Source organism: Carassius carassius, chromosome 34, assembly GCF_963082965.1.
Source record: "Carassius carassius chromosome 34, fCarCar2.1, whole genome shotgun sequence".
Lineage (NCBI taxonomy): Eukaryota > Metazoa > Chordata > Actinopteri > Cypriniformes > Cyprinidae > Carassius > Carassius carassius.
Genome location: NC_081788.1, coordinates 28,930,194 through 28,955,071, shown reverse-complemented (window position 1 = coordinate 28,955,071; position 24,878 = coordinate 28,930,194). Strand labels below are relative to the sequence as shown.

Here is a 24,878-nt window from a genome sequence, read left to right as displayed (position 1 = left end):
AATTTTAGAATATAAATTAAGAATGAGAAATAATAGTGTACTTTCAAATAACATCTTAGTTTTTATTTATTTATACATTTTTTCTTCAGAAATTACACTACAGTTTAAAATTGGTTTTAATTTTTTTAAGAAATTAATATTTCTATTCAGCAAGGATGCATTAAATTGATCACAAGTTGACAGTAAAGATATAAATGATATCAAAAGATTTTCAAGAAAGATCAACGCTGTCCTCTTCAACTTTCTATTCATCAAAGAATCCTAAAAACTGAAATGTATCACGGTTTCTACAAAAATACTCTGTACTCTGTAAACTGTAAATAAATTACAGTTTAATTACATATTCACATAGAAAACCGTTATTTTAGACTCTAATAATATTTACCCGTTTTACTGTATTTTTGATCAAATAAATGCAGAAGTAAGTTTCTATACACAGACCACTATCACTACATAACTAATCCAGCCCAGAAAAACAAATGTGCCGAAAATTAAACTGAACATGATAAGGAGACGAGCCTTCTGGGACGTTTTCTCAGCTTCGCGGATGTCACCCCTGTTCAGCGCTGCACGGGTCTGTAGAGAGGTCATTAATGAATATAACTATATTATTTGTACATGTATGTTTTTGTACTAATGCATTGTGTTTCAGATGCTCACTTCATGCGAGTACATGACAGCGAAGAGGCCGCTCATGATACAGCAGAAAATGGTCACCAGCAGAGACTCAACCAGGTAATCTTTAGGTAACGGTGGCTGCTCATCTCCCAGTGGCAGCCCGTTCATGTACTGAAATCAAGTGTTAGACGTTTAGATCCAAACAGAAAGAATAAATTCGGTATGCCATTCCAAATCTAATGAGGATCTAATGATTTGTAGCCAAACTGGTCAGAAGTTATAAGCAGAAATGTAATTTTTTGTTATATCTTTGGACCAGTTGGTGGCGCTGTGCCGAAACTACTCATGTGCCCTCAGGTCATACTTGTTATAACACATACCAAATTTGGTCAGAATCTGCTTAAGCGTTGCAGAGATACAGCCTCATGTCTAATTTTGCGCAAACTTCATCTAATTCTTTAACACTTTACGAAAACAGTTTGGTATATCAAAAACTTAGATGATCTGAGCCAATTTTGGACACACCGTCTAGGACGAGTTTGAAACAGAAGATTTTTCAGCAAATTTTAAATTGCGAAAAATCTTGAGCCATAGAAATTTTAATTGTGGTAAGCATTTGAGGAATCGGAAAAAAACAAAAAAAACTCATTTGAAGCATGAGAGTAAATTTGTCCTGTTGGTGGCGCTAGATAGTATAAGTTAGAGACTCCAGATTTGCTATGGTTAATATTGAGACAAATTTCATAACTTTTCCGCAAGCATTTCTATGGGTTGCCATAGACTCCCAGAACGAAGAAGTAGTGGATTAATAATAATAATAAGCTTAAAAAAAAGGTGCCATCATCAATAAATCCAATTTGTTTCAGTCTTTAACAATTTAACAAATGAATATTGCTTGTTCCACAGCCATATTTTAACCATGTTCATGCTTTTTTTAACTCAATAATGTAATTGTTTTCACAATTAACAGAATTATGCGATTTGAACAAATGCATTTTGAAAAATATATATTTTTTTTTTAATGCAAATGGTTAATAATAAACTACCTGCATTTTTACAGTTGTATCTCAATAAATTAGAATGTTGTGGAAAAGTTGATTTATTTCAGTAATTCAACTCAAATTGTGAAACTTGTGTGTTAAATAAATTCAATGCATACAGACTGAAGTAGTTTAAGTCTTTGGTTCTTTTAATTGTGATGATTTTGGCAAACATTTAACAAAAACCCACCAGTTCACCATCTCAACAAATTAGAATATGGTGACATGCCAGTCAACTCAAAACACCTGCAAAGGTTTCCTAAGTCTTCAAAATATTCTTTCAGTTTGGTTCACTAGGATACACAATCATGGGGAAGACTGCTGATCTGACAGCTGTCCAGAACACAATCACTGACACCCTTCACAAGGAGGATAAGCCACAAACATTCAGTGCCAAATAAGCTGTTCACAGAGTGCTGTATCCAAGCATGTTAACAGAAAGTTGAGTCGAAGGAAAAAGTGTGGAAGAAAAAGATCAACAACCAACCAAGAGAATTATGAGGATTGTCAAGCAAAATCGATTCAAGTATTTGTGTGAACTTCACAAGGAATACATTGAGGATGGGGTCAAGACATCAAGAGCCACCCCACACAGAAGAGTCAAGGAATTTACTGAACCACAGACAACATCAGAGGTGTCTTACCTGACGAGAAGAAGAAGAGAAGAAGAACTGGACTGTTGCCATTGGTCCAAAGTCCTCTTTTCAGATGAGAGCAAGTTTTGTATTTCATTTGGAAACCAAGGTCCTAGAGTCTGGAGGAAGGATGGAGAAGCTCATAGCCCAAGTTGCTTGAAGTCCAGTGTTAAGTTTCCACAGTCTGTGATGATTTGGGATGAAATGTCATCTGCTGGTGTTGGTCTATTGTGTTTTTTGAAAACCAAAGTCACTGAACCCGTTTACCAAGAAATTTTGGAGCACTTCATGCCCCTGCCCACACTGCCAAAAGCACCAAAAGTTGGTTAAATGACCATAATGTTGGTGTTCTTGTCTGGCCAGCAAACTCGCCAGACCTGGACCCCAGAGAGAATCTATGGAGTATTGTCAAGAGAAAGCTGAGAAACAAGAGACCAAACAATGCAGATGAGCTGAAGGCCACAGTCAAAGAAACCTGGGCTTCCATAGCTGAATTGGAGGGTTTTTGTCATATGTAGCCAAAATCATCACAATTAAAAGAAAGAAGACTTAAACTACTTCAGTCTGTGTGCATTGAATTTTTTTAATACATGACTTTCACAATTTGAGTTGAATTGCTGAAATAAATTAACTTTTCCACGACGTTCTAATGTATTGAGATGCACTTATATGACTCAAATACACTGCAAATGTAGATAAAACAACTGGTGCTGGGGTATTTTTAAAAACGACAATGAAAAAATGCTTTCTATTTCAAAAATGAATGTTTAATTTAATGCGTTGCTTTCCATTTCTTTATTTGATTGTGAAACTTTCTAGCCATTTTTAGTAATAATGGTTTATACACCTTTTTGTTAGTATATGCGTCTTAAGTTTATTAGTTTGTTAAAACTATTTATATACTTAATTCAAGTCACATGATTAAAGATTTACAAACTAGAAATATTCACTGCTAACTCTAATCTGTTAATCTGACTACAGATCACAGGAGGATCAGGTAATCTAGGATACTCCTGTAATGTATTCTGACTACTACTTAGATTACTTTTTACCTGACTTGTTTTAAACGTACCATTAAATGTACCACATTGATATTAAAAGCACAGAGAAAGAAATTCTTTGATATCAAAGTCATAAAAATGCGTTAAACATTACATTAACCGCAGTTTGAAAAACCCTGGTGTAATGTAAGAACTGCAGCGGGTTTAATTTGAGTTTATAAAAAGCTAATAATTAATCATAAAAAAGCTAAATAATTATTTAGTCTGCATGTCTATGTGATAAGAAAAATGTGATCATGCAAATCTCGTTAAATTATTAAAATATTCACTTCCTCAGGGATATTTCAACTTAATATTTTACATCAAAGTTGACTGGCTGAAAAAAAGGAAAAAAAGCATCCCTGCATTACATGAACAGACATTAATAAACACGAAAACGTCAAAGACTTCACGCGTCACATTTTCAACGTTATATAGTTTAACAGAAATAAGGAAACTTTAAAAGACAGAAAAAAAAAAGTATTCGGGAAACTCAATAATTATTATATGCTGCCATTCTGTGAATACTTTATAATCATGTAATCCATAAAAAGTAAGTAATCTGACTAATCTGAAAAGTAACTAAACTAATCAGTTACTGTTTCTGCTTGAGACTTTAATCAGTGGCATCACATTCATGAGTTTGAGTGTTAGAGATTATAAAGCGTGATCTTACGATAGTGTAGGACGGATAAGTGGAGTTAGGGAGGAAGGAGGGCTGGTAGAAAGCAGGATTGACTCCAGGTTGGTTGGGATAATGTGGCAGGGGTGAGGGGTACATGAAGCAGGCTGTTTTAGGATCCCGAGGGCTGTATGGAGGAGGGTTGGGTGGGACGCTGCTGGTCGGGATGGTGGGACCGGCGGGGAGGATTCTGGGTAATGTCGTGGCTTCTCTCTGTCTGGAGGAATCATGAGCTTCCTGGAGCCCGGGAGACCCGGGATGTGTTCGATCATCAGAGATGTTTGGAGGAGCGGCTGATGAACGGGACACACAGAGATGCAATTATTTAAGCAACAGTGCAGTAAAATAGTTAAATATTATTACAATTTAAAATAACTGTTTTCTGTGTAGATGTATTATAAAATGTAAATTATTTCTGTGATGTGCAGCTGTATTTCAGCATCATTAATTCAGTCTTCAGTATCACGTAATCTTCAGAAATCGTGAAAATATACTGATTCGCTGCTCAAGTAACATTTCTGATTAATATCAATGTTGAAAACCGTTGTGCTGCACGATATTTTTGTGGAAACTGATACATTTTATTTTTCAGGATTCACAGATGAAAAGAAAGTTCAAAAGAACAGCATTTATTTAAAATAGAATCTTTTGTGACATTATAAATGTCTTTACTGACACTTTTGATCAAATTGATCCAAGCTTTTATGTTGTTTTTGTGCAACTTATTTTGTAATGCTGTAACTTTAATGCATTGATTTAAAATTTCAAAATATTTGTTGTAGATTATCTTCAATATTTTTGCAGTTTAAAAATGTTTTATAATACAAAAACTATAAAAGTACTTGAAATAAAATAAACATCCAAAAAAATGCAAAAAAATCTCAAACTTATTTCAGCTAGTTACCAAGGCATAATTTTTGCTAAAAAAAAAAAAATGTATTAAAATAACTAGGACTAATTAATTAAGAATTAAGAAATATTATGTAAAAAAAAAAAAAAGCACAAGGAGCAAGGAAATTTAAAATCTTGAATTGAACAACAAAATTACTACAATTAAAAGGAAATATTAAATTACAGTGAAATCAAATAAAATCGAATTCGTAGTATATATATATATATATAAATTATTCTAAAATAACTGGCACAGACAAAACAGGACTCCTATATGTCCTGTTTTCAGTCTTTCAGTCAAAAATGCAATAAAAACAATAATATTGTGAAATGTTACAATTCAAAATAATATTTTGTATTTAGAAATGTATTCCTGGGATGCAAAACTGAATTTTCAGCATCATTTCCTCTTCAGAGTCACTTCAACCAATGAGAGTCTGAGAGTTTACGGTAATTGCAGATGAACTCTTTAACATTGGCTGAAAATATAAACACTGAGGTGATTTTTGCAGTTTATTGTTTATGTGCTGCTGCACACATCACAGTAATATTTCACCTGAGAGTTATCTGAAACTCACTCTGTGTTCAGAAACCTTCACCTCCTCAAGAGTCTATCAATTATTCACTGCTGACATACAAGATCCTTTAATAACACTCATGACCGAAGGATCAGGTGATTTCTGAGATGTTTTTATATATATACAAATACGTAAACTGGTTTTATTTCAGTTAGTTGTCAACACAAAATTTCTGATTTTTGTTTAGTTTAAACTGAAGTAATACAATAACCATAAAGAAACTACAAAATAAAAATGATTAAATTAAACATATTTTAAAAATAATAATAAACATGACAAAACGACAATTATTTGTAAATTACGAAAACTTTTTAAGTAAAATTTAAGTGAAAACAGAAAATAAAAAAAAATCCTATCTAATTCACGGTATTAACAAAAACTATCAATGTATTTTAGTAATACTAAGACAACACTGGTTCAATCTCGTTCTGACCAGATGAACACGTCTCCATGAGTTTGTGCTGGACTGAAAGCATGAATGATAAAGGCCGGTCATTTTACCTGGGTCCATCAGGGAATAATCCTCAGAAATATCCAGCAGGAGTGTGTCAACGCTGCGTGTGTGTTTGTGTCTTTGTGAAATGGCTGTGTGATCTCTCTCTCTCTCTCTCTCTCTCTCTCTCTCTCTCTCTCTCACTGAACAGTATTGTGTTTGTTTAATAATTGACGACTGAGACCGTGTGCTTGTGTTTATGAGTGTCCTTGTAAGCATTACTCATGTGTCTGTTCTTGTAAACAAACGTGTCATGCATAAAATAATTAAATTTGATTATATATATATATATATATATATATATATATATATATATATATATATATATATAATTACAATTTTAAATTATAAAAGTTTTTTTTTTTATATAAGTTTTCATTTAAAGGAATATATTTATAACCCTACCTCTAAATGAAAATGTAAATATATACAACAACATTTTTATAATTTAAAAAATATAATAATAAAATTTTTATGACTTACAAATGTAATTGGAAAATTATAAATTACTTATATTTCTATAAATAAATCAATATATTTTAATTATAAATTTTTTATTTTATTATATATATATATATATATATATATATATATATATATATATACATACACACACACAATTTAAATTAATTTTACAATTAAAAGTTGTCATATATATTTGTCATATATATTGTGAAATATTAAATCAATTATTAAATAACTTATAATATGAATAATTATACATATTTTATTCAGCAGATCCAGCACAGTCTCATAGGAAAACTGATGTTGACTTTTCTAATGCATCTCCTGTAGCTTAAACTAGAAGAAAGCCCTTTAATTCCCCATCCAGGTCTATCCTAGTGTACATTCTACGAACATTATTGTCATTATTATTATAGGTTTCCAGTAGAGGGCACTGATTAGCTGACAGATTAATGTTTCACTCATGCCTAGAGTAATGATTACTTTGCTTGGCATGGGTTTCTTTAAAGGACTAAGTTCATCCCTGCAGGATGCACACAATTAGTAGAATAAATTGATTACACACACAAATTTAAAGTGCTTGTGCAATATTAATGAATGCATTCTTGCTCCATTAGTATGATTTTCATTATAATGCATGCTCCAGTCGTCCATTGTTGCAGTTGTGTTGCCTGCTGTATTACTCTGTGTAAACAAGAGCTTGTTGTTAAATGCAAGCTCAAAAATAGTTAATAATAAATACAGTTATAGTAGAATTGCTAAATTTTACCATGCAACAATCATTGTTGACCGTTTATTTATCTGTTAGTTTTTATTTCTATTTTTATGATTATATTATTATTTTATTTTTATTTAATTAATGCATGTAATTATTTAGTAAAATGACCAAATTTAGCCATGCAGCAATTATTGTTGGCATTTATTTATTCATTCATTAATTAATTTATTTACATTATTATATTGGATTATTGTTTGTTTTCATCATTTGTATTTTTATGATTATATTATTATAACATTATTATTTTATTTTTATTCAATAAATGCATGCTCAAAAATGTAAAATTTTGCCATGTAGCAATTATGGTTGATATTTATTATATTATTTGTATTATTATTATCTTATTATTAATTTATACATTTTTAATTTTATTAAAAAACAATATTTCGAATTATTAATTTTATTATTTTTATTTTATTTTTACATGCATTTGCATTATAGGTACATTTGATAAGTTTGTTTAGATTCCATTAAATGTACATTTCAGTGAATATCACCTAAAATGTTGATCTGTTCCTCACATAAAAAAAAATTCACGGCAATTTGTTATCCTTATTTTTTTTCTCAAAATAAATGCTTTTATTCATCAAAGACACATTAATTGATCAAAAGTGACGGAATACATTTATGATGTTACAAATGAATCTAATAAATTCTGTTATTTTGAATTTTTTTTTATTCATGAAAGAATCCTGAAAAATAAAATGTATCTCAAAAATAGTTTTGTGCAGAGACTCTCTCAATAGTTTTGTGAGCGAAAGCAACAAAAATATGGATTTTTGTAATGAAATTAAAAAAGAAATACAGAGAAAATAAATAAACAAAAATTCTAACTGGAGCTCATAAACATGATCGTTCTGACATGACTTGTAGGTGATAAAAAAAAATAAGTCTCTTTTTTTTTTTTACAGTTACAGTCATTTACAGTGTCTGTCTGCTGCTTTAGCTCCTGTAGTGTTCAAACACTGAGTGTGACATCATGCATCTCAAAAACTGAGTTGTGCATTGAGTTCCAAACACTTCTACAGAGTGAAAAACTCCAGAGATGATGAATGAGGCGAAACATCCGTGTTCTCCTGGTGATCGCTGTGGAATTCCTCCAGAGTGACGAACATGTGGGATGAGATGGAGTGGGGCTTTAAGAAACATCAATCTGAAGAGCAGAAGAGCGGAGCTGCTGGAGATAAGACAGAGTTTATACAGTGTGCAAAGATGTTTTCATTGTTCTGTCGGCTAAATCTTTGGGTGATGATTGAAACATAGTTCCAGAAGAAAATATCACATTTATTTTATCAACAGAGAAAGAGTTTTTAGGTAAACTAGAAGGGTTTTTGATGATCTTGTGATGCTGAAAGTCTAAAAAACTTTATAGTCATATTTAACCAATGTTTGATAGGCCCCTGAATGATCAATATGATCAAAACTTTGCTGAAAAAGTCACACCAATCTACTTCATGCCTTCTGTCATCTAAATTGATCGTTTAGACTTTTTTCTTTAAATAAAAGTTATACTGATTCTTGTAAAGTGAAAGTGACTTTTTTTCAGTGGCCCAAAGTGAGCTAAAATATGCAGTTTGGTGCAGATGCTGATATTGATATGGATAAAAAGTGACGACATTCTGATGTTTGTAATGTAAATCAATGAGATCTGTATAACAGTCCAGCAGATACTTACATAAATGCATACAGATATCAGTTGTAACTCTATATCTCCCATATGATATTTAAATGGTTAGTTATAGGCCTATTATCAAAACATATAATGCAATGCAATGATGAGATGAGACAAAAAAATGACTGTCAAAAGCCTTTTTTTGACAATCGTTTTTTTTTAATATTTGCATATTTTTGGTCACTTTGGGACGTTTTTCCTGACAACATGACATTATGAGCCGCAAAAGCCTGATGTATCAAATGTGATGCTCCCAAAAAAAATTGTGTAATTAACTGATCCGTAAAAAATAAATAATAAAAACAAAATTATTGTGAGTAGTTACAGGTTTAAATGGCAGAATGATAGACACAGATAGACCAGAATGGTTAAAAGGAGGAAGTGGTAGGCACTGGGCTCTGTTTAAAAGCCCAAAAGATGTCAAAGTGTTTGGTGAAGCTCTTTAAATCAGTCTGATGGACTCCTGATGGGTTCAGGCAGCAGATGTCTAAGAGCATCAGGCTCAATCTCACACTCTTTCTGCGTTCACTCACTTCATCATGATTCAGAGTCACTCCAAACTAAGTGCTTCAGTCTGTGTGTGTGTGTGTGTGTGTGTGTGTGTGTCGTCAGGGCTTCACTATCTTCTGACTGCTGTTTATTCCCTCGCTGAGCTTTAGCTGATGCTGTAATAATGTAGTACATGAGTCAGTAGTAGTGCTGAGTGAAGCACACTCACATGCCACTACCTTCTTAAAGGGCCTTATGTTACTGATGCATGTTATACTAAAGCATAACTAATCATTTTATTTCTCCCAAATGTCCCTTGAGCTGTGCTGAAAACTCTTCCCAATAGTCCAAAATCACAGGTCTTTTTAAAAAAAAAATGCATGCAAATCTGTCATTGTGCTTTATTATCAGCAAATCTTATTTTCAGTTTGTCCTCGAACTATGTGTATATGCACACAAACAAAAAAGCTATTATTTGTTATAATTGTCAGTTTTTCAAACTGAAAGCAATGAGGCATACTGTATTTGAATAAATCAATCTGAAATTTTTTTTTCTTATTTTGTGAAAAACTGAATGTTTTTATTAGTGCTGGCCAACGATTAATCGCATCCAAAATAAAAGTTTTTGTTTACATAATATGTGTGTGTGTACTGTGTATATTTATTATGTATATATAAATATATAAATACAAACATGTGCATGTAAATATATAAGAAAAACATATTATGTTCATATATTGAATATATTTAAAATACAAATAATATGAATACAAATATATACATGTAAATATTTATATATATATATATATTTATATATATAATATTAAATATATATATATATATATATATATATATATATATATATATATATATATATATTAAATATATATATATATATATTTAAAAAATATATGAAGTTGGTTTGAAATGATGAAAAAACAATATTGTTTTGTTTTGTCATGTCAAAATATTGAAGGACACCCGTGTGAACCTGAGACAATATTTGCACATATCTTGTATTTCCATATACTGTATGAAATACAGTATATTTTCATATGAAGTAAAAACATTTTTGAAACCAATTAGAAATTGGACCAATTTCATGTATTAAAATACATATCTATCCCATAACATTATATATGTTCATGTATGTGCAAAACATTTTTGTACATCATGTGCATGCATAGCCATCCTAAAATAAACCAAAACATGTTGATATTATACAAGTAAATATAAGAAGGACATTTATAAAATTGTTTTAATAATAATATATATAAATATATTTTGCTGCCAAATATGGATTCCTACATAAATCATCATCATACTTTATATACATATACAAATATTACTATGGGGATTTAATATGTTATAAACATATCTCTTACCCAGGGAATGTACAGTATATGTGAAAATTATATATTGCATTACATGATATAGGCCAGTATATGTCAAATATGTCTGAATAGGAAGAAGTGACTTCATGCATCCACTAAACATCAAAACAACAGCTTATGCAAATGCAAAAGTGAAGTTAGTGAAGAAAAAACACACCTGATCTAATGAGCTGCATTCAGACAATTTATAAAAGATAAATGCAACTAAAAGCTTAAACTAGATTCGATTTGTGTGTTTTTATGTTGTATAGGCACAGACCTCATTTCATGGTAAACACCTCACACAAGAATGTGTAGTAAAGCTTATAATCTCCTTCATTTGAATAAAATGTCTGGAACGTTTTGAGTCCATTAGATCAGAGGAACACCCCGCTGGAGTTTAACGAGGGTCTGGTGAGGAATGCAGAAGGAGTCTGGCATGACATGAGTGATGTGTACCTGTATTTACATCAGGAGTTTAATTAACCAGCATCTGCTCTTGATTCCCGAGAGGACTGAGATCCGATTAGAGATCAGACGCTGTGTTAAAGCACTGGATCAATTGCTGATTATGTGATGGGGTACAGTAGTTTACCCAACAATCATCATTCTGTCATCTACTAACATTTATGCATTTAGCAGATCCTCAGTCTTCATAATTTTCTGTTACCTGATGATATTTTGAAGATTGTTGGGGAACAAATTGTTGACGGTAGCCATTGACTTCCATTGTATGGAATAAATGACTACAATGCATTATGCTTACATTATTCAAAATATCATCTTTTGTGTTCAGCTGAAGAAAAACCTCATACAGGACTGGGGGAAGAAAATGATGAGAGGATTTTCATTTTTGTGTGAACTATTCTTTTAATGTCGAAGCTAACAGATCTGAGTATGTGACAGCAGCTGTGTTCACAATGACATGCACAATATTTTACTAGCCCATGTTTTATCGTTTTCTACTATATTAAACAGTTTCTAAAATAGTATATGAAAAATAACTATTGTTTAAAATAGTTGTTTGCACACATTTGTGGCTGTTTTACTTGTGTGTTTAAGTGAGCAAGTGGTGTTCAGTTATAATCTAGAAAAAAAAGATATTTCGCGTAATCAAATATTGTGTAAAATATCTTTCTTTTTTTTAATTACATTTAAGCCGTGTTGCTAGTTTAAACTAGTTTAAACTTTAATTAAAACTATAAACATTTTAATCACTTGAAATGCAAATAAACATATGTATTAACTGAAAAAAAAAACATTTTGCATTTTTTTATTAGTTTAACTTTGATATACTAGAATTACTAATATAAATATAAAAATGTTATAAAAAAAACTTTATACACACGAAAAGGACAACAGAGCCATAACAAAAGAAAATAAATGGATTATATATATATATATATATATATATATAAATTCATAAAGAGACTATAGTCAATTAATACTGATCTTAACTTTAGAGATTTTGGTTCAAAAGTTTGTTTTCTAAAACTAAGCAACATTTTTTTATTAATATTAATAATCATGCATCCTCATTATTTTTCATGCATGCTTAATAGCCATGCATTTCTCATAATCTTCATGTTGGGAGACTACATTACAAAATAGTGATGTAAAAGAAAATTGTGAACAATTGCAGCATCTAATATATAATCCTATGTAAACCTGTAACTTAACAGCAGATGGATTGTTGAAAAAGTACACTGTCAACTATCCAAGTGCTGTCGGGTTTAACAGTTGCTATTAGCTTAGACTAACACTCATCTGTGATGAAGGTCACGTAAAGGTGTTCGGAGGAACTGACCATCTGCCTCCTAGAGAAAGAGAGAGAGATATAGACTCAAACATACACCGAGAAAGAGAGAGAGACAGGGTGGAGTTAAATCAAAGCGAGGGAGAGAGTGACAGATACAGACAGAGAAGAGGAGGAAGATTTGATAGCCAGCAGGAGTGGGTTTGATAGGAGCAGGAGAACAGATTCCCTGGCAAACATCCACACCGTGTTTTCCATCATACCGCGGAGAGGAGCTCAGCAGCAGCGAGACACGGACAGACAGAGTTCCCTCGCGCCGGATGAGAGCGCGGTGATGCGGGGAGACTTCAGCGCGTGTCCGCGGGTTTAGAGGCTGGAAGTCAAGCATCATTTCAGGACATGGAGTTTGGACCGGTCTATTTACGATATAAAAGAGCAGTCCTGCTGTCACTGATGTTCAAGTTGGGTAAGACACGTTTATGATACTTTCAGATTTTACTTTTTTTTCTGTAAAGCTCATTTGACTAATAGAAAAACGTGTGTGTGTGTGGTCAGTAACATTTTAATATACAGTACACTACCTCTCAAAAGTTTGGTGTATGTATTATTATTATTTTTTTTTTTTCCAGAAAGTATGCATTAAACTGATCGAAAGTGACAGTAAAGACTTTTATAATGTTACAAAAGATGTCAATATCAAATAAATGCTGATCTTTTGAACTTTATATCCATCAAAGAATCATGAAAAATAAAATGCATCACAGTTTCCACAAAAATAAACTGTTTTTTTAACATTGATGATAATCAGAAATGTTTCTTGAGCAGCAAATCAGAATATTAGAATTATTTCTGAAGATCATGTGACACTCTGAATACAGCTGCACATCACAGAAATAAATTACAGTACATTTCACTATATATTCACATAGAAAACAACTGTTTTTAAATGGTAGGGATATTAACAGTTTTTACTATATTTTTGATCAAATAAATGCAGCCCTGGTGAACAGAAGAAACTTCTTTCAAAAACATTCAATTCTCTTACAGAGCCCAAACTTTTGAACTGTAACCTGTTATAGTAGAAAACAAGTAGTTTATGCATAACATGCCCATCAGCATTTTAGGTTAATGTGTATAGGAATAAATTAGAGAAAGTGTATAAACATTTCTGTAACATAGTTAATGTTTTTCTCCATTTATAATCACATTTGAGCTTTTTTTGCAATTCACTATAGTACTCCTATCGTGTGACAAATTAATAATTGAACGTGCAAATATTCTACGTAGACTCTAATTTCTAGACTTTAATCTCTAGGTTCATAAAAAGTGCTTATAAATCGATATAAAATAGACAAAGTAGTTAGACAAAGTATTGTTTTGACAACTACTGAACCACAATTTCATGATCTGAAGTCTCTTCACTTCCATTTTAGCATGTAATTAAAAGATTCAAAGCAACAAGTGGCTCTTTGATGAGTTCTGCTTTAGGAAGTTGAGCATCTGCAGTTGGCAGGTTGTTTTGTTCTGTCGGCAGATGTATTTTGTGTGTGAAAGAGGGAGAGTTGTCGCTCTCTGTATGTGGATTTGTGTGGCGGGGGGAGCTGTAAGAGAAGAGCTGCAGTAATTGGGCATTAGCGCATGTAGAGGACAAGTGCAGCCAGCTGGCCATCAGATTGTTTAGAATGAGGGATAATCAGAAAAGCCCCTCATCGAGACTGCATTCAGCACAAACACTCAGTCACTGTCCATTGAGACGCTGCTGAGCTCCTCAGCATGTTCCTGTCACTCGGTCTGAGGGTAAACGTATGCATGAACACATGGTTTTAGAGATAAATTGTAGTAATGCATTACTTAATTGGCGTCTCATTGTTTGACGTTTGTTTTGCATGAGATGTTTCTGTGCATTACCACGTATGAAGTGAATGTAATGTTTTCAGACGCATTAATGCATTTTGAATTTTATACTATTACAAAGTGCAATTTTTAATAGTGTAGTTTAAGCGTGTTTCAAAACAAACGAAAAATGCACTCTCTATTGTTGCATTAATATAGTATCTGCAAAGTACATCTTTTCAAAAAAAAATAAAAAATATTTGAAGTACACTACAAGTGCACATTCAGTACAGTCAAGCACAGTTTTTTTCGGAAGAGTTGCCAGGGTTTTGCTTTCCAGTACTGTAGGGTGTTGTGGGCTCTTGCTAGGGCATTTCCAATTTGTAGTGTGTTATAGGGTTTTGCTAGACTTGTGTGTCTAGGGAACAGTATTTTTTCACTTGTTTTCTGGTGCAGCAGTTGATAATGGTGCATTTGATCACTAATCAAAACACCAGCACACACACACATGCTTCAGGAGGACACACACACTGTTAGTTCAAGCAGCACCACTAATGAGCTGTTTCTCATAATTTATCATTAGCTTATGAATCAAACAGCTGTGCGTCATCTGATGAGTGTGTGTCTCATTGTTCTGGCGGGAGTTTCATTCTAAGTAATTTTGGGTGTGCTCCACCTCAAATGAAGCTGTGACCTATTTCTGCATTTGCGGGAAGCCTGAATTCGGGGTACTTTTGAGCAGATTAAAAGCGCGCGGCATAGTTGACCAGTTCCATGGAAACCCTGCTGGAGAGCGCGGCCACTTCACTCTTTGTGCAATAGCAGCTCGCATGTTTTTGACTGAATGTGCTGCATTGTATCCCTAAGCTGTGATGAAGCCGTGACCGTGACGGGATAGACTTATAGTTTGTGTTTGAAAACAACATGTAAAGTTACTATAGTATTCCAAGCATTTAGTTACATTAAAGCTATATCCAGAAACATGCTTGTGACGCATTAGTAGATTGTTGCCACTGTAGGGAAAAATCTGTAGTACTTTGAGTGTTTTCCTGGATATTGGACTATTCTTCTCATTCTTCCCCAGCATGTGTGTGTTTTCTCCTCCCTCTCCTGTGCGTGAGAGTCTGTACCAGACACTGGATTCATCCATCTCTCAGAGGAGGCTCATGTCTCTGAGATCTGTCGGACACAGAGAGGTCAGAGGTCGTCAGGGCTGCAGATAACACAAGAGCAGACTCACTAGGGTTAAAGAGTACAACGCTCCCCCTGAATCACATCAACAAAAACATTTCAGCCCAGGACAGACACTAATGGTGCTGCGTTGTGTTTCACAATCCAAATGAGTTTTTGATGAAGTGCAGCTGCAGCTTTTTCTTTTATCTCTTTATGTTTACAAATGAGATGAACGTACATAAAAAGACATTTGAAATGATCACCCAGTGATATAGTAAAAGCTGGATATAGTACATGCATACTCACACAAAGCAATACTTACTAAACAGCAAATCTCTGATTGTTTACATCAGTCACTAAACATTTACTAAAATCATATAGGTCTGTATGTAAAGATATATATATTATAAACAAATCTATTTGCATATATACTGTAAACTCATGCAAAGCAATAAACACTGTACAATTTAGCAACTACTTAATTTTTTTTGTTGCAAAATATAACTATACTATCACACAATTCTTTATATAAAATTGTATATATATATAAGTACGTCCATTTTATTTGCATACATACAGTACAGTCATATCAAGGTTTTGTATTGTCATTAAATGTAATTGCTTAATCTGCTAAATGCAACTATAAGGCATGAAGAAAACCGTTGTAAACATTAACATGATTTTCTGTGAGGGTCCTTTAGAGCAATGAGTACTTTTGAGTTCAAATAAGATGATAACAGCACAGTATTAGAAAATAGCATGAATAAAATAAAGTTTAATGTTGTTTATACTTAATTTTTTTTACATTTTTACAGCATATCTAAACGATTAGGACTCAAAAAGAGCAAATGATGATGCTATAAACTGTACTGTATGTTAAAATAACCTGAATATTCAAAGAAGATTCTTGAATTTGATTCTCATTCGTTCTGAGGTTGGTAACAACAGCTGGTTGAAATATGGAAGATATTTCTGACTGGATATGACAAGGAAACAATAACAAGACAGAAAGAGCCTGCAAATAAAGTGCCTTTAGGCAAGAGACTTGCTGTACCTGTGTGTTTATTACAGACAGCTTTAGAGTTTTAATCAAAACAGGATTTGGGGAAACTTCAGCTCAACTTTATTGTGATTGGTTTTAATGTATGTTTGTGTGCAGTTATCTGATTTACGGTCACTTGTGCTTTTCTAATGGCTCTTTATTGGTCTGCTGTAGATGATTTAATGCTGGAATCGTGTGGGAAAACATGCAGATGTTTGCAGACTTTGATGAGGCCCAAATTACCATAACTGATATTCAATGAAACTGTATCCATGGTAAAAGCTTGTGTTTGCTGATAAGATCCCAAAGTAGCAAATAATACTCAGTGGCATGTGTTTATTAAAGTATGATCTGTAGTGGCCCTGTCTGGTTTTCGGGACGTGGGTCTGATATAGTCCTGAGGGTTCATACCATTCGTCTTTGTGAGGGGTTTTGAAGCCTGAGATGTTGTTTACTAGAGTTTTTCAATTGACTTGATCTGAAAGCTTCTGAAGCCCATCCGTGTAAGCTCTGTCTGTCTCGTCTAGACTTCAGACTTTCCTGTTTATTCGAACAATATGTGGATGACAAAGTAGCAGAGAGTTGTGTTGGTTTCGATCAGTGTCTCTCTGAAGCTCACCCCTCTCTCTCTCTCTTTCTCAGAGCAGATGATCCTGGATTAGAGACTGTAGGTCATTCATAGACTAGACATCGTGACACAGTTTCTCTCTTTGTTCTTGTCTACTGAAAGTGTGAAGGCCAGTGACTGATGTTTACATGTGTCCTTCACTTTTAGCAAAATGACTAAATATCCTTAACCCTGCTGACATATGAAATACTAATCAGAAAAAGTTGATTTTATGAAATACAACATTTTTTTTAACACAACATACAAACCAAAGCTGTCACTGGGTACGTCATTTACAACTAAAGAGTGCACATTAGCACCTAAAGTGTACATACATTCTGATAGCGTGTAAAGTAAATCAGTGAGATCTTTATAATAATAAAAATGCATGTAAATATCATAGTCATCATCACTCTATATCCCCCAAAATGTCTTAATGAGATAATGTTTAAATGCTTAGTTTGACAATCAAAGCTTAATGCAATGCAATACAATGATGATTCATACTCATGATTCTTCAAAAACATTATGTCTGGATTTGGTTTTAAATCCAGTAAGTGTTCATCTTGAAATATTACTAACAATATCCAAGTTATTCTTTAAAATATTAAGACTTGTTTTCAGAGTTAAGTTGTTTGTCTTGTTTTAACCATAAATTGGTGAAACCGGTAGCTGGTCTGCATTAGCAGGGTAGATTCATCAGATTATCTCAATAAAAGCGTGACAGTTAGATTTAGGTAGTTGATTTCTCAAGTGTACCAGAGTATTTAATTAACTTGAATCAGTAGAAATCAGCAGTAAATCACATCAAACAGGTCCTGATCAGACCTCACATCTAAATGGCCAGGTGTATTTCTGTGTCCCGTGCGTGAGGATGGATTAGTCTCAGTGACTGGTGGTCGTTCGAGCTGATAACACATTGATGAAGCATCTGGTGAAGGTTTAGTCAGAGATGGTAAGACAGTCACCCATCTGTCAGTGGAGGCACTAGTGAAGACCAAAGCCTCTTTATCCTGCAGGAGTCCGATGTAAATCTGCAGTCAGCAGCCCTCAGATGTGTGTGTTTAGTGGTGCTGTCCTGAATGCCACTGAAGGCCCTTGTGTCACACATCAGAGATTTCGGTGATGTAAAGCTGCGTAGACTGTCAGGTTAGAGCTGCTGTGTGGACAGGATCCAGCAAGTCTCGTGGTCTCTCACTGATGGGAAGTTTCTTTAAGAGGCTTTAACTCTGTTAGGGTGAATCTTCCATACTGTCCTCACTTACTCTTACTCTGTGACTTAAGGCCCGTTCACACCAAGCACATTAACTATAAAGATAACGATAAAGATATAGTTCTAAAAATCGTTCTCAATATTAAAGAATAGCAGAGTCCACACTACAACTATAACGATAAAGGCATAGAGAAATGATATCTTTGGAATCATTTCTATCTGTCACTTCATCTATCTATCTATCTATCTATCTATCTATCTATCTATCTATCTATCTATCTAGCTATCTATCTATCTATCTATCTATCTATCTATCTATCTATCTATCTGTCTGTCTGTCTGTCTGTCTGTCTGTCTGTCTGTCTGTCTGTCTGTCTGTCTGTCTATCTATCTATCTATCTATCTATCTATCTATCTATCTATCTATCTATCTATCTATCTATCTATCTATCTATCGTTCTGTCGCTTCATCTTTGTTAAGATCAGGGCCGGATTAACCATACGGGCAACTGGGCAATTGCTCAGGGGCCCAAGACCTCTAAAGGGCCCAGGGAAGCAAGGGCACGAGCAAAATACTGTATCTGGTAATCTCCCGCTATATATTAAACAAACTGTCAACACGGGCTTTTGCGCTGCACAGAGAGACGCTACGCTGCCTATGACTTTGAACGTGAGTTGAGAGCGGTTGAGAGTCAGTCTCATGCGGAATGACCAATGAAGAGAGGGCCTCAAGTTAAGACCCTCTCCTCATTGGTCAGTCCGCATGAGGTGGGTCAAATGTTACGCCGAGCGGGTTACATCAGGCGTTGCTACAACAGATAAAAATCTGACATGGAGAAGCTAAGTGGGAGCGCGAAGCGGAAATTAAAAAAGGAAAAGGACATCAGAAACGCAGAAAATTTAAAGTATATACCTAAAATAGGTAATTTCTTCACTCCTGTTAATGTTGCCGACAGTTCTGTTAAGTCAGCTTCCGTCAACGACGAGGACAACTCAGCTAGCCAGTACTTTTCTACACCGCCAGCTTACGTTTACAGCCCGGAGAGCGAAGAGCCAGCAGCAACTTCAAGCAACAACCCAGAGGCAGCGAGTCTGATCGTAGAGGGAAGCGGTGATGGTGGGTCTCTAGTGTCACCGCCGGCGCCGGCGCCACCTGAGCCACTTGTCGAGTCTGGGAGCAGCCCCTGCATCTCAACGCCTCTACTCCCTGGGGATCCTGCACTGTGGGGGGCCGTTATGGAGCGGCTCCGGGAAGAAGCGATTTACAGAGGGCCTGCAGCTTTCCAGAACCGGGCCGCCAAGTATCCTGCATCGGGAGTCCGGACTTGGAAGTAGCAGGACACGCTCCCTCACCAACAATTTGCTTCACTGCCGGCTCCCAAACAATCAAATTGTGCCAAGGGAATGGCTTCTTTACTCGCCATCAACTGGATCAGTTTATTGTTATGCATGCAAACTTCTGTCATCCCAAAAGCATGCATTTATCATCGGATTCTGTGATTGGAAACATCCAGAGAGGGTTAGTGATCACGAAAAGAGTGCAGAACATAGACATAACATGCTGTCTTTATTGCACAGATCTAAAGATGCATGCAGAGTGGACGCTTCTCTTGCCCGACAGTGTGAGTCAGAACAGCAGTACTGGAAAGAAGTCCTCAGACGTGTGGTGGCTGTTATTAAATTTTTGGGAGCGACAGTTTACAGATTTTTTCAGTTTTCAATAACAGCGAACATAACATTAAATACATGTTTAAATCCCTCAGCACCACCCGATGGAATTGCAGAGCAGACTCCACAAAAGCTCTCAAAGAAAATTACTGGGCAATTAGAGATATATTAGCCAAAATATCTTTAGACTGTGATGAGAAAACACAAACTAAACTCGAAGCTGCTGCATTGGTCGCAAAACTTGATAAACTGGAGACGGTAATAATGACTATGCTGTGGGACCGGGTACTGCATAGATTTAAGGCAACAAGTCTTTGTTCATGCCTATCCAAGCGAATAGAAGCCTACACACATGTGTGACCTCTTTGGGGTTTTATTTGAGAGGGACTGTGAAGATTGTGATGTGCGTGTAAGAGCTGCTAAGCTGAGCTCCACTTATCCAACAGATCTGGATAGTTCCTTGTCAGATGAACTTATTCAGTTCAAGCACTTTGTGCAGCATTAGACTTCACCTGCACAGCTGCTGCAAGCTCTTGACAGACATGGACTTAAGACAACATTTCCCAATGTTTATGTTGCACTAAGACTGTTTTTACCTTACCCGTGTAACTGTGAGGGCGAGAGATCATTTTCTGTTTTGAAACGGGTTAAAAATGAGCTGAGGACCACAATGTTGCAGACACGGCTCTCTGCATTTTCTCTCTTAGCTATTGGACATGAACTTGTAAGTGACCTTGATTTTGAAGATGTTATACACCAGTTTGCACAGTCAAAGTCCAGAAAAAAGCCATTGTAAGATGTGTTTGCCAAATGAAGGCATTTCAAATTCAAACTCAAACATGCCCTTCCTCATTATTGAGGACTAAAATTGTTTTGCCAGATTATGTTGCATTTATTTCTGTCTTGTCTTCTTCAGAGAAATTGACAGATTTCTAAATGTTTATGTAGCACTAAAATGTTTAACTGGTTAATTGTGCCGTGATATGTTGTTGTTCTATTTTAAAACAAGTTAAAATGAGCTTAGGATAAAAATGTTTATGAGCAGATAACAGTGATACTGCATTTTATTTATTTATTTTTTCCTTGAGGTGCCAGCTTTATTAAAATGCTGTATATTGTTGTGGAGGGAAAACTGGCAGATTTCAAATTGTTTGTGTTGGACTAATAACTTGATTGCCTTGTTGAATTCTGAGGAGACAGGGTCACCCTGTCAGAGTGATTTCTGCTTAAAATGAGCTGAGGACCAAAATGTTTCTTGATGTGTTGTCTGTGGTCTTCTGTTATAGCTCTATCAATTCAATACATTTTTTATTGGGAATAAATGTTGTTAAATAAACAATGGTTTGAAAGTGGTTACTTATTTATTCATTTTTGTGAAAATGGAGGATATTGCCCTCCCTCTCGATGTAGTGGGTCAATTTTACCAGATTATACAGATGCTGATGTGTTTTGTTTTCATAGCATTATATGTGAGTGAATGTCTTTGATAGGGGACATAGTAGTGCATTTGTAGTTCTATGAGCATTTAAATATTTGTAAATCAAAATACACCTGATGACAGTTAGAATTTAAAGTATTGAGTATATTTACTGTATATTACAGTAATATATTCTGTATATGACCATATTATGGTGATCCTGGGGTCGTGATGATGGGGCCCTTGAATATTGTTGCCCAGGGTACAACAAAGTGTTAATCTGGCCCTGGTTAAGATGCTCTTGTAGCGTGTGACACTAATCACGGTTTGTATCCGCAGGTCTGTTCTGCTCGGTCACGTCTGACGTGTGTCTGTCCTCTCCATGCCGAAACAACAGCACCTGCACCCCGACTGTGAATGGCTACCTCTGCACCTGCTCTTTCAGCCCACCTATATACACAGGCCAACACTGTGAGCGTTTATACGACCCGTGTGAAGACGCAGGCTGTCCGTCCAGCTGCATCAGCTCTCCAGGAACTGAGAACTACACCTGTCTGTGTCCCGACGGCTTCGATGGTCCCAACTGCTCCCGAAACATCAATGAATGTGAGAGCAACCCCTGTACGGGACTCAAGAGCTACTGTGTGGATGGAGTCGATGGATATTCATGCCACTGTCCCAGCGGATACAGCGGGGATGACTGCAGGACGAGGGTGCGAGACTGTGCTGATGACCCATGTTATAATAACGCCAGCTGTGTGTGGGCACCGAACGGCTACGAGTGCCAGTGCGCCGCGGGTTTCCAGGGTCAACACTGCGAAGAAGACATAGATGAGTGTCTGTCGCAGCCCTGCAGGAACGGTGCCATCTGTCAGGATGGGATTGACCTGTATCAATGCTACTGTGTGCCTGGTTTCCAAGGTTATCACTGTGACATCGACATAAATGAGTGTGCATCCCAACCCTGTGAGAACAACGGGACGTGCATCAACGGGAAGGACCACTACATCTGTGAATGTCTCATTGGGTTTACAGGTAAAGACTGTCTAAATCGTACTGTGGATGGTAATGTCATGGTATTTTAATATATACTCTACCAGTTCATTTTTATTAATTTAAAAATTTTTGCCAACAAAAAAGTCATTTACTAGCATGAATAAGATATTCTAAGATTGTTACAATGCATGAGATTCTGTAATGAACTTAAGCAATGAACTGTTACATCATAGAAAAGTCTGCTTGTTCTTTTAGAGAATTACATTCAGTTGTGATAAAAAAATAAAAATAAAAGCATCCGTTTCTTTGGACATTTTCTTAGCCAAATTTACTGCATATGTATGCATGTATATATTTATTTAAAAATTAATAAATACAAAATAAATAAATATATTAGATAAAAAATTAGTAATATCTAAATATATATATATATATATTTATTTAAAAAAATATTATTGTTTTTAAGTTTCCTTGGACATTTTGTCAGCCAGTTTCACTGCAATTTATTTTATATTAATTATTTAAACTTTTATACAATTGTTTTAACCATATTTTGTACAATTATTTAATAAAATATAATAATAAAATTGTATTAATATTTGATAAACACTATATTTGTTTATATTGTCTACAAAAATTATTTCAGACATTTATGCAAAAAAGGTTTCTAAAAAGGTGTAACGCAAAAACCTATATATTTATTATTTAATTGTTAAATCATTTAAAACACATTTATTAAAATTTAAATTTTATGGTAATGTATTTGTGTACAGAAATTATTTCAGGTATTTAAGCAGAAATAAATTCTAAAAAGATTATAGAAATCATGAAAAAATCTAGCATAAGTTTAATCAAGTATGTTCAAACTTTTAACTGGTAGTATATACCATTGTACTCTAAATAAGGCCAAGCACATAGACAATACAACAGTGTATTCAGAACAACCATGGAGCATCTGTTTTGAGAGGATTACATTGACTAGTTTCTTCTGTGGTGAGTCTGTATGTTGATGTTCCCTGCAGGAGTTAACTGTGAAGTTGACGTTGATGAATGTGAGGCAGATCCCTGTCAGAACGGCGCCACCTGCCACAATCACGTGGGATTGTACACCTGTGAGTGTGTGCCGGGATTCGAGGGCATCAACTGTGAGCTGAACATCAACGAGTGTGACAGTTCACCCTGCCAACATGGAGGAACGTGTCTGGATATGGTGAACGGGTGAGTGAGTTCAGATCGACTTCAGTCTGATCGTGGAGGCTTCAGAAAACTAATCAATAACCAGAGGGCCATTGACTGGTGGAGTTTAGTTTCAACCCTCCTCCAACACACCTGGCTTTAGGATTTTAGGAAGGTGGCCATAACTAATCATACCTGATCAACCAGTGCCATCACTAATTAACCAGTGTTAACCAACTAATCAATCTGTGGTGACTTAACTAATTACTCAGTGCTTTAACTTGTCAGTTTGTGGCTAATCAATCAGGTCCTTAACTAATCAACCAATGTTTTAACTAAACAAGTGTCTTAATTAAACAACCAACCAACCAACCAACCAACCAACCAGTGTCTTAACTAATCAATCATTCCCATCACTAATTAACCAGTGTTTTAACTAATCAATCTGTAGTGTCTTAACTAATCACCCAGTGCCTCAACTAATCAACCAATGTCTTAACTAAACAAGTGTCTTAATTAACCAACCAACCAGTGTCTCAACTAGTCAATCAGTGCTATCACTAATTAACCAGTGTTTTAACTAATCAATCTGTGGTGCCTTAACTAATCACCCAGTGCCTTAACTAATCAACCAATGTCTTAACTAAACAAGTGTCTTAATTAACCAACCAACCATCCAACCAGTGTCTGAACTAATCAATCAGTGCTATCACTAATAAACCTGTGTTTTAACTAATCAATCTGTAGTGTCTTAACTAATCACCCAGTGCCTCAACTAATCAACCAATGTCTTAACTAAACAAGTGTCTTAATTAACCAACCAACCAACCAACCAACCAGTGTCTCAACTAATCAATCAGTGCTATCACTAATTAACCAGCGTTTTAACTAATCAATCTGTGGTGCCTTAACTAATCAACCAGTTCTTTAACCAGCCAGTCTGTGGCTAATTATTCAGTTTCATAACTAAATTAAACAATGTCTTAATTGTTTAGGGAGTATCTTAACTAATCAATCAGTGTCTTAACCAATCAAACAATGTGTAATCAATCTCTAGCTAGTCAATCAGGTCATTAACTAATCAACCAGTGCTTAAATTAATCAGCCAGTGTCTCAACGAAACATAAAGTGCCTTAACTGATCAATCTGTGTATAAAACTAACCAGTCTGTGTCTAATCAATCAGTGCATCAACTAAACAAACAGTGACTTAACTAATAAATCAATTTCAGAACGATTGATTT

General features: G+C 34.8%; 2 protein-coding genes across 2 annotated transcripts in view; one reads left to right on the top strand and one right to left on the bottom strand.

The window, feature by feature from the left end:
- Positions 1–324: 324 nt before the first annotated feature.
- Positions 325–15,555, bottom strand: LOC132114973 (proline rich transmembrane protein 1B-like). The gene is made up of 5 exons (XM_059523383.1): positions 15,539–15,555; positions 5,986–6,002; positions 4,010–4,308; positions 661–789; positions 325–576 (listed from the first exon to the last, which is right to left on the bottom strand). Exons 2-5 carry the CDS (start codon positions 5,993–5,995, stop codon positions 430–432), a joined length of 585 nt encoding a protein of 194 aa, XP_059379366.1. The 5' UTR covers positions 5,996–6,002; positions 15,539–15,555; the 3' UTR covers positions 325–429.
- crb2b (crumbs cell polarity complex component 2b) overlaps positions 12,728–24,878 on the top strand; it is a 33,512-nt gene continuing 21,361 nt past the window's right edge. The window contains exons 1-3 of the mRNA XM_059523382.1: positions 12,728–12,976; positions 21,803–22,498; positions 23,482–23,677. Of these exons, the coding sequence (XP_059379365.1) occupies positions 12,910–12,976; positions 21,803–22,498; positions 23,482–23,677 (959 nt within the window). The 5' untranslated portion in view covers positions 12,728–12,909. The remainder of the gene's footprint in view (positions 12,977–21,802; positions 22,499–23,481; positions 23,678–24,878) is intronic.